The 11,458-nt window shown below is 37.4% G+C and overlaps 2 protein-coding genes across 2 annotated transcripts; both read right to left on the bottom strand.

The window, feature by feature from the left end:
* Nucleotides 1-7,749: 7,749 nt before the first annotated feature.
* On the bottom strand, nucleotides 7,750-8,735 carry LOC113984437 (sentrin-specific protease 5-like). Its single transcript, XM_027714452.2, is given in 3 exon segments — nucleotides 7,750-8,180; nucleotides 8,183-8,623; nucleotides 8,711-8,735. Coding segments are annotated over 3 exon segments (897 nt in total).
* A 96-nt stretch (nucleotides 8,736-8,831) lies between these two features.
* Nucleotides 8,832-9,548, bottom strand: LOC113984449 (microphthalmia-associated transcription factor-like). The gene has a single exon (XM_039383789.1). It carries the CDS (start codon nucleotides 9,546-9,548, stop codon nucleotides 8,832-8,834), a length of 717 nt encoding a protein of 238 aa, XP_039239723.1.
* Nucleotides 9,549-11,458: the final 1,910 nt, after the last annotated feature.

The raw sequence follows: 11,458 nt of genomic DNA, 5'->3' as shown, positions 1-11,458 counted from the left end.
AAACCTGTAAGACCCACAGGAGCAAAACATCAAACAGTAATCCACAAAGTTACTGTAAAATAACAAATCCGTATATTTCTGATAACATAAGCAAGTTGGAAAATCACTGGAAAAATAATTTTAAAAATTTAGATCCATTTTTTCTTTGGTTAGAAATCAGAAACATCTTTGCAGCACCACACCAATTGTTGCTTGTGTATTTCAATAAAAATTTGATGATCGTAGCACCTCAAAGGATTCAAAAGCTTCTCTGCAAAATAAAAGAAGGGAATTGTAATTACTAATAGTATATAAATTGAATTCTCATCTTTCCACATAGCTCCCTATGCTAGTGGGACCATCCACATAAAAAGGTCCTTCCAAAGCCTTCCATGATGGTTTACGCCCTTCTCTGAGGCCATAGAAGATATCTGGGTAGGGAAAAGGTGTAGAGACCAGTGAGATCATTTCAATATCTCTAGATATTATCACCTTCCTAGTTTGATTCCAGGTTCTCCCCCAGACTGTGTACTAAGATCTTGTATATTTGTCATCACAAAGTTCATTTGCTGATGTATAGGAAGATCTAAAGATACAAGAGCTCCCCCCACCTGGAAGTATAGGAAAAGGAACACAGGGACAAAAGATCTTTTTTTTTTTTCTCCAAGAGATAAAATTCCTCTTTTTCACACAGTATTCCCTCTCTAACAAAACAGAAGAAAGTCTTTAGAGGAAGATAAAAGTAGCAAAGGTCTAATTTTAACTAATAGAAGATCAAATGCTCCTCTGTCATTGTGGTATAACTCTAGAGTTCTTGTAAAATCAGAGCTATGACCTGGAAATTCCGTACAGGAAAGTCAGATGATAAAAAGCAGAGCAGAAACCACTCCTGAAATCTTGTCTCCTCACTGTCACTACCAAGTAAATTAGGAGAATGGAACAATTGCACATTTAAAGATATACACGATCTGAAAATTGATAACTAGTTGAACCAAATTTTTTCTACTAAAAGAGAAGCCCTGCAGTTCATGTTGTTTACTCCTTCTGATTAACAGTCAGTTAAAAATTGAAAAAAAAAAAAAAAAAAAACCCAACAAAATTAAAAACCTCTAAAACACTCAATAAAAACAGAATGAGCCTCCCCAGACCCTTATGTGTCCTAAAGTATTTTAGGGGAGATCATCATTTCCTCTCCCCCTATAATGGAGTAGTATGAACCTTGAAAAAGATGCTTCTACTCTCTTCTGTGAGAGAACCTTACATCCTTGTTTTGTCTGGATTTTTTTTCCACAAGGAAATTACAAACAGAAGAAAAGTAACATTTTCCCTGTGTTCTTCTCTATGTAGGCCTAAAATCCCATCATGTTGTACATGAAAATGTCAGTCAATCTGTACTGTAAAGTCCATTTTTAGGAATAATCTGAGAGCACTATATACGTATAACCCCAGAAACCCCAAATAGCTTTCTAAAAGGGAAGAGGGGAAAGGAGAAGGGAAAAAGGACAAAAAAAGGATGCAAAGGGGCAGAAACAAAACAGGTATGCACAATCTAAAAATCCAGTAACCAGCAAAATAAAGAACTGGTAAAATCTCACCACTTCCCTTGAGAGAAGCGGGATGGCTGGACACGGTCCAGCACTCTTCCCTCACGTGTGGCAGACAACAGCAGTCGCTGCAGGCCTCAACTTCAGATAAGCAAGACCAAGGAGGGACCTACCGTTCTCGAACCTCACCAGAAGAGAAGAGAGCAAGCTCTCTTATCTACGCCTTATTTATACCCCAGGCTACGTAAAGGAATAGCATGGAATACTTCCTTGGTCACTTTCCTAGTTCCTTTCTGGTTACAAGCTGGTCTCCAGGAAGGCCTAGGGTCAAAACTATCACATTGAGTCATGAAAAGATAAACACAGAATCAGTGAAAAAGTAGGGCTGGAAGGGATTTCAGAGAAATCATCCAATTACAACCCTTTGCCCCAAGCCAAGAACATCTTTCAGGGTTTTCAAATCAATGTATTAATTGTGATCTTTTAAACCAGACTTGTAAACTACTCATAAACTACTATAACGGAAAAGTATAAATTTTTCTGTGTGAAAACACTACAGATAATGCAGGACAGAGTTTATGAACAGCACAGCTGCCAAAATATTAAATATTTATTGTTTTGACTGGCCATTGTTGAAGAAAAGTAGGAACATAAAGAATGTGATGGATACAACCTGCTGTTCACAGGCTCTCTTGCCCTCTCACTGTAAACATTTGCAATTTACTAATGAAAAAAATTGAATTGAATTCTAAAGCTGTATCTGTCATCTTTATCTGTCTACATTTTCATTACATTATTACTTCTTCTGAACACCTCTTCTGTCTGTTTCTGGCTCCCTGAATACCCACTAAATACAGCAAAATATACCTAAGCATGTTACTGATACACTCTCTCTCCAGAAAAGCTAGAAGATTTCTTCACATCCATTACTTTTAGAAGGACAGAGGCTATGGATGTGTACACTCCACTTTTACTTTCCTGATCTCTAGGAATATGCAGAGGAGAATTACTATTTCAGGGTAGTACCTCCTCCCTCTCTCCTAGGAATAATTTGGTGCATTCTAAATTGCCTCTGTTTAAATATCTATGAGATAGTACTCTTATTTCTTCCTAAAGTATTTAGAAAAAATATTCTTTAACTTCTCAAGGTAGCTTCTTTTATTGACCATCTATCTTTAGCGTAAAAAGTTTTACCCAATGTCTCACCAGATCTTTTTTATTCTCCTTAGCTGGAAGCTACTTTTAACTTTCCCCAAGTTGACGTCAAGCAGAATGGTTTATTGCCATCCCTTATTGAAAGTATTTTAGTTCTAGAAAACAGTTACTGTTCATCTCCCATCAGTGTTATATTGCTAAGGTGAACAGAGCTAATTCATTCAACCTTCCCTCACAGGTCCTGTTCCATAAATCTGTCCTCATTTGTGGTGTTCCCTCCTGCATTCTCTCCAGTTTGCAACCAACATTTCTGCAGTCCTCAGCTTACACTGGGACACAGTGCCCCAGTCCTGGCCTCCCCGGTGCCCAGGAGTGGGGTATCATTACCTTCCACGTCCAACATTTAATCTTCCTTTTAAATAGATGTTTTAATTAAAAGTACATTCCCCTCCGCCCTCTTCCCAACAACAAAGCTGATGCAGACTCAGCCTATGGTCTACTGCATCTCTGATATCCAACTTTTCTTTGTTCAATTGTTTTTAATTTAACTTAAAAATAGTACATTGCGCTTACTGGATTTCATCTTGCTAATACCATACACTTTCCCCAACTTATCAAAATCATATTTAATTTTAAACCCATTACCCATCATGCTCTCATCCCTTGCCAGCTCCACACCATCTGGATTAGCACAATATTTCCATTTTATCATTTAAATCATTAAATGAGACATTATCTCTCTGCTACAATTGACCCTCAGGATATCATTTGCAACATCTTCCCAGTACAAGGCAGGAAAAAGGTTCACAGGCCATAAGTCTATATCATGTTCCACTATTCAGTTTATGTCAATGTCTCACAGCACTGTGTCAGGAATCAATACATCACAAATCAGCAAATCAGGCACCCCATTAGGAAAAAGCTTTAGATTAGACCTGGTTCCTCATGGAACAATCTGAAGGCTTCAGCCACAGCCCACGGATGTCTGCAAGGAGTTTTAGAGTAAGAAAACTATCAGGTACTGCCATTATTGTTTTGCTCTCTGGAGTGATTTTGGTTTATTTGGTTGTTTGTGGTTCCTGGAGGCTCAACTCCTATTTTTTTCTGCTGTTGAATTCAGAAAACTGAAATATTCTTCTCACCTGGGACACAAAAGGAAAGCTCAACACAAAACTTCAGGTCTCCAGGAGCAGGAATTTCAGTCCTTATGGGACATCTCCCCTCCTGCTACCTCTGCAAAATCTTACTGCTTCTGTCAGTACCAACCCGTAGTTTTTGTTGCTACTGCATTGAGTTCAGCTGGTACCTTTCCACTTCTTGTCCATAAGTCTTTCCCGCTGAGTTTGTAATGTACACCTATGTCACCTATATGATTTTCGTATGTGAAGCACTCTCTGGCTTGTAATTTCTCCTAGCAATTCTCCTACGACCAGGATTAAAAAATCCAAAACACCTGAGTAATAATGCCCTGATCTTTCATCACTAAAGTCAGCAAGAGAAGGGAACTCTCTGGAGTACATCATGTATGTTGATATTGTCACTTTCAGAGACAGGTAACCAAACACTCATCCTGCAGCCTCTGTTTGTTGCACAAAGTGCAGGACAAAAAGATAAAAAAATGTCCAATCCAGGAAAAATTAGAAATCAGTGATCTTTACACAGTGATCACATTCATTCATTATGGGAACATAAAGATACTTAGTCTCTATCCTGCATCTGCCTGGGAAGTCTTCTGTCCATTCCTGTCTCCTTGCAGCCCTCTTCATTTCAGCACAGCCCCCAGACTCATTAGTTTGTCACAAAAGTGTGTGTCTATACTTCCCATCATTTTGATCCAATTATACTTTGGTGCGTAGATGAGAAGGATCAGCAGGAATTTAGTTCTAATTCTGTCACTTGTGACAGAACTGCTATTTACTGCATTGTGTGCACCAAGCAGCCTTGTTTTGTTGCAGTTCCTTTTTATGATGACCTGTTCTTTCATTTTTCTTTATGATCTGAAAGAAAATTGGCACTTGATATGTCTAAAATAAGTTCCATAATGGCAGTAAAACTGCCATTCATATTCAGTGTGCTGAAAATATCAGATAAATGGCAGGCTTGGCTCATGTTAACAAGATTTGCACTTCTTGTGTTCTTTTCATCTGTGACAAAATTCAGCAGTTACCAGCCATTAAGGCTGCATTGTGCAAGTAAAAAATGCAGACAGATATTCTGAGAGAATTTTAATCATATAATCACTGTACAAGACATTCAGATACTATATCCTCAGATTTTTTAATTTATTTTTTCCTCCTCTTAACAAAACATGCACACAGACAAAATCAAGAATTCTAAGAGACTACATTTTATTTATGTTCATCAAAACAGCTGTTCTGAAGATGGCAGGATTGATGCCATTATCAGGGACCACACCAACCAAAAAGGTCATATCCTAAGGCAGAGAAGAAAAGATACATTATGATGGGATGTTTTCAAACTCCAGACATCTACAAAAGATGTCAGAGGCCTTTAGAGCAGCAGGTGCCTGCACAAGCTGTTGCTGGATAAGTTGCTCTTGAATTTCTGGCATTCACAACAAAACCTGCCTGAAGTGAACATGCTCGTTGTCCCCCCTTGCAGTTATTGTTTCTAATTACCTGTCCGTTTAGACAGTGCAATGGTATTAAATACCAGAAATTCCTTTCCATGGACCTGGGGCATGGGGCAACAACCCACTGTTCCAGGGCACTGCACACGAGAACAAAACAGAATCTTCAAAAAACTCACACCATCCAAATACAGTGGGGCAGCTTCAGGAGGTCAGGAGAACCTATACCCAAGGCTGCCTAGCACATCTCCTCAGCTTCCCAGCTGCCTGCCTACCTACAAACTATTGAATTTTTTAATACTGCACCCATAAGAACCATAAGAAAGGAGAGAGGAGTGCAAGGTGAGTAGAAAAATGCCCTGTCTCCTACCAGCCAACTTCAGTCATGTAAGATTTTATCTTTACAAAGAGTAAGGCTTCATCTTTTCAATGATCCTGATAAGTCCCTTCCAACTCAGCATATTTTATGATTCTATAATCTCTGTTTTAACCAGTCTGACGCGGTATGGAAAACATGGAGGTGATATCCCTGGATGCACAATGAAGGGATGTAAATGAAAGCAGAAAGGCTCACGGCTTCATGTTGACTTCTCTTGTCCCACTCCAAGTTATCTATGGGTTTCTGGGCCTGCCAGCTCAAGATGGACTTATTTATGAAAAATGGATTTCAGAACATCTCAAATGAGAACACTTCTCATGGTAGCCATATCTGAAATACAAACCAAACAGAAAGTACTTTTGGCTTGGTGAAATATAAGAGGAAAAAAATAGAAACCTTTTCCTGAATTTTCAGGCCTCAGAAAACAGAAAGTCTAGAGACTTCTTGAAAAAAGCAAAACCAGAAAGCTCTGGAAATCCACAACTGAAAGTTTTTCTCAATAAGCAAAAAGACCCAACACTGGAAACCTCATAAGTTAGGCTATTTTTCATATCCTTTTCTGTTCAATGAAAAAACCTAAATAAGCTTCAGAAAATTCTTGATTTTCAGAGCTCTCAATCTCTTCCCCCAGAGGAAGAAATTCAGATATTAAAAAATTCTCAGAGAATAAGTAAATCCTGCAGCTTTTCTTCAAAGCATTTAAAAAGGCAGCCACTGTATCTATACTGAGAGACTTGGCCTACTCAGAAAGGCTTTCTAGCAAAGCTTTGTCTGTTTCCTGAGCCAAAATACGCAGCTTTCACAGCCTGACACCTGCAACAAAAGCAAGAAACAGATAATCTGTGTTATCAAAATTATGAGACAAATACCTACTAGGACTCAGAGGGACAGAAAACCAGAACAACTGAACCCTGGTTCTGCTGGTGAGTTTACTGGGTTTCAGGATTATAGGTGCTCTCCACCCTAAGATCTGAGTATTTATTAATCTTAACCGATCAATCATTACAACATCCTAATACTATCACAGGCAAGTATTATAAGACTCTGAGAAATTACAAGTAAAGTAGAAGTGATGAGAAATTCCTTTTCTGTTATGATTTCAGAAGTTATCTCTGTTGCCTGTGTTGACATGAGCAGTAAGACATGTTTTTCTTATGACTATATATTTTTTTTCCTGTCATAGCATTGCAGCATGTATTTATAGGACTGCTTTTACCCAATGGCATGGGTTACAGCAGGTGTTAGTTTCATCTTCATTTTCTTTAAACTGGATGATTTTTTACCATAAGGATTCCTCAGAAGTTCTGTTCACGTTATGACAAATGTCAGTGAACATCCATGAGTCACTGCTCATTTGCTCAGGCCAGTGGCCTCTGGCTGTCCCAACTCTTGACATATTAGCCACATGAAAATATATGTTCCCATTCCTAATGCATTTCTAGAAACACATCTCTGCCTGACTCTTCTGGCTAACAATCTCACATCTCATTCGGTAGCTTCATGAAAATCATGCGGAATGGCAGAAGGAAAGTTTTTCTTGTGGAAGGCGTATTTAAACCCTCCTCCTTAAGTCCAGAAAAAAAGCCCAAAGAAAGATAAAACTAGAAAATATTTACAAAAATGTATCTGAAAGGAACAGTATGACTTTGTTTGTGTTTATATCCAGACAGGTAAGAAAACAGAGGGGATAAACCTGTATATTAACTTATAATTTCATTAAAGATACAGAGACTCTGAAACAAGAGAAACAAGCTGTATAATATTTTTTCAGTCTCATTTTGTCTGAAACTCCTGGTTTAAGAATCAGGTTGAAAGAACACATGAAGCTCTAACTTGCATGAAAAGATGTGCTGTAAACTCACAGTCCAGTTTTTCCACTCAAGTCAAGCATGTGTAGGGCATTTATTTCAATAGACTCTAAATGCTTCTATTGTCTCTTTGCCTCAGCATGAAATCTGAGTAAACTGGCACACCAGTGGTTAGAAGTTACTGAATGTAACCAAAGCATCTGCCCTTAAAAGCTTACAGCAAATTCTGTCAGAAAACTTCCTAAAGCACCATGGCCTCAGTAGTATTAGATAAATTAGGTTGGCTGCATTTTATTAGGCTATTAGTTGGTGTTCACATAGCTCCCTGTAAATTCTTTTCTTCACTCGGGGCATATCTTCTTGGGAGAACTGAAAAGGCTGGTCTAAGGCAAGGCACTTGCAGTACTGGAGTACAAAAACTCCACAGTCACTGTCATTTTTCTTTTGTGGAATGCACTTTGTCACAGTAGTTTGCCAACTTTGAAGGAACTTGGGGTGATTCTTCTCCTTTGCTTCAGTCAGCAGATACTGTTGAATGTTTTCTATACAAAATTGAAAATTAATGTCTTGGGAATCATAAAATGAAATAGTTTGATTGGGGATGTTAACAGCAATGAGGGACCAGTGGACTTCCAGGTGAATAGGAATTAATAAGAGAGTCTTTTTGAATAAGTCCACCTTTTTAGTCTATCGTTTTACTCCATTATATCCTTTGGTTACGAGTTGTCCATGAAAAAACTGTTAAAGAAATGAACATTTTCAGGGACTGCATTCATGATGAGTTCACCATACATGTTAATTATCTGGTCATTTAGCCAGTTTTGGCCTTCCAGTGTAGTTAAATTATCCATATCCAGCATGTGTTTATTATAGGAGAATTGGAAATTGCAAGTGGAGGGTTTTGGATATTTTTCTTGGTATTTCATGATTTCCCTGGTGATAAAAGATTTTCTGTGGAAGAAATCTTCATTAAAGACTTCTTTTAATCTCTCTACGACATCTTTTTTACAGAGTGGTATTAAACTGCCATATTTCTTTATAAATTCATCTAGAAATTTACAAAGCCACCTTGCCAATTGCTCATCAGTTACTCGAGAAGTTTTCTGATTGTCCCTTTTGTCTCCCTTGTGAGTTTCTGATTTCAGTTCTATGTTTTCTGGTGAAGGCTCTTTGAGAGGATTTTTACAGTAAGGGTGATTTAGTAATATTGAACTAAAAATATTTAAGGAGTCTTTTATCTCTCTTTAGTTAGGGCTGTTTTCATTCTGTTTTGGCTCCATGGATAAGAGTCCATTTATATGATTGGATAAAATATATTTTTATCTCTTATATTTTTTTATTATTAAGTCACACAGCTTGGGATTTGAACAGTATTTCTAGTATTTCTCGTTCATTAGGATATCTTCCAGTCTGGATCTCATTTTCACAGGAACACTGTAAGTGCCAGTTGGTTCAGTTACATTCCCGAGGTTGTCACTGAAGGTGACGGAGCTGTTGGTGAAGTCGAGGCTGGTGGTGGTGCAGGACAGGTTTGCGTGGTGTGGCATTATGTTTTGGGTGTAGTTGTCCAGCACAGGCTCTTGTTTGATAACTGTGTTGATCATATCAGGGGAATAAAAGTTTGTAGATGGAGTAAGAGACAGTCCATATGCTTGAGCTTGCATCTCAAGTTTCTGTATTCTGAGCAGCAAGTGGTTGTTGGCATGTTCTAACTTCTTCAGATTGTTTTCTAGTTCTTTTGGTTCTTTTGTGCACTGCAGGTCTCTCTGCAGTTTATGGATGTAATCCACTGAGGCTTTTAGGATCGTTGTCTTATCCCAGCGTATATTTGGGTCATTTGATTTGGGTATCAAAGTGTGCAGTTCTTTTAAATTATTATTAATCTCAAATCTTCTTCTTCGTTCATTCAAGTTGTGGTTGTCTATCTTTTGTCTCTCTTTAATCAACGCTCTTGCTTCTGAGTCTGTGAGTTCCCTTTTTACATTAGGAAGATTAGCTGGACATGAGTTGCTGATGTTTAGTTCTGGAGGAGGCAGGCTTTGGTTGTCATGAAGGTCAATTAAATCACTAGACACAGACAACGTAATTGTCATTTCTAATGTAAGGATTCACAGTAATTTATAGGGCAGAATTCTGTCTCTCTGGACGCAAAAGAATGAAACTGGAGAACAATCACACCTCCTCAGATATAAGCAGTGTTATCCAGCTTTCAGCTTGCTTTAAACTAGGATCCCGCCCATAGGAGCATGCCAGGGGATTAGGGTTGTTGCTCAATAACAGGGATACACTTCCGTTGCTTAGCACAGGGACTAGAACAGATGTAGTTCAAGACAATTTTAGATACCTTTAAAATTATGTGTATTTGTATTTTATAGAATCTGAGCAAGGTAGAATTTGGTTTTTGAATTCTTAAATATAATAAACCTAAACAAATCAATGTAAGGCTGTAATTAATAAACAATTGCGTTCTATTTTTGAGTTTGCTATTGGTGTTTTTATCTTTTCTAATAAAATACTTTTGAGTGAAAGAATATTTGTGCTTTTTTGTTTCTCTTAGAAAACTTCATAGTTTTGAAAGCATTAGAGTTTTTTAGAATGTTTTCTGGTTTTCAGCAATAATTTGCATTAAAAAATTGTCTAAGAAACAATTTCTACTTTTCAGTCTTTCTGGCATATGCTCTACTGAAAAGAGAACAGAAAAATTAAGTTTATCAAAGAAGTTTACATAGTTTTGTTTCTTGTTTGCTGCTATAAAAGGTAAAAAAAAGGTTTTGATTTCCTCTATTCACTTACTAAGCAACAGTTTAAATTTCAAGGCTGTCTTTTGGGTAATTCTCTATGTTATCTCTTCAGATCTTATTTCTCTCCCCACAAAGGTAGAAACCTCAAGTTAAAACAGCTTATTTTTTTTTTTCTTTTTTCTCTGGCAAAAATTACCTTAGTCAAATAAGATATCTTGGAACTAGGCATTTTATTAAATTAGTCTACCTTAAAGATTTTTTAGTAATCTCTAAAAACTTGTCTGTAAAATACAGAAGCAATGAAAGATTGTTTACACAGCTGTCTACATGGGGGAGAAGGAGAGGGAAGACAGGTACAGCTGTGTCTATTATTATCTCTGCTTTGCTCTGGTGGAAAGTTGCTCTTCTCACACACTGTGGAATTTCTTATCAGTAGTCACTAAAAAAAACTTTAAAAACTCTACTTCTCTATTATGTTTATGCATGTACCTTAAAACAATTTTGGCTATTTAGATAAACAACTTCAAAAAACAGTTAGTAAGACCATCTTATGAATCTGTAAGATGATTTCTTTCTCTAATCAGAAGGTTGCAAAATTATAGTTTCTATAAATCAGGAGAGTTTTACTTCTTCCCTAGCTCTCCGAGAAATTGGTATTTTAAACTTTTCGTGGATTCAGTTGGGGGAGGTTTGGGCTCTTGCCCAAATTGTCTTTACTGTGTGAAATACACTTTATTTCTCTCCCTGGTAAGGCTGAATTTCACAAGGGAGGGTTTTTTACCTTTCTTTTTCTGTCCCTCTCCATTTGCCTCTACGTTTCGATTTGAATTTCTCTCCTTAGTTATTTTCTTGGTGGAGTCACCTGGTGGAAAAACCGTTTTTCTTGCTTTCAGGAGTAAATTATTAGGTTTTTCTACATTTTTCTGGCTTGGAGGCTTACATTTCAGTACACTGGCAGCCTGCTTATCTTTCTGGGTAGTTGCATTTCAGAGTTTGGTTCTTATGAGAATTATTGCATAGATTGTTGCCTCCCGCATGCTTCTAAATCTTTCAAAGTCTCACAGAGCAAGTGTCAGGCAGACACACGAAATGCAACTTAACGTAGTCATTTCAAAGTCTTATTTTTAGCACCATAACAGCACATGTCATAATTCAAAATCATTAACCTTGACACTTTGATGATTAAGGAGGGTTTTCCATGTAGATAAAACTACATTTTCATCTTTAGTTATATGTTGTCCCATTGTTATAATTTTTGTTCC

This window comes from Pipra filicauda, unplaced genomic scaffold (genome assembly GCF_003945595.2).
Source record: "Pipra filicauda isolate LSUMZ 115617 unplaced genomic scaffold, ASM394559v2 scaffold326_size819446_pilon, whole genome shotgun sequence".
Classification (NCBI taxonomy): Eukaryota; Metazoa; Chordata; class Aves; order Passeriformes; family Pipridae; genus Pipra; species Pipra filicauda.
The sequence above is the reverse complement of the archived record's forward strand: the minus strand, read 5'-3'. Positions and strand labels throughout refer to the sequence as shown.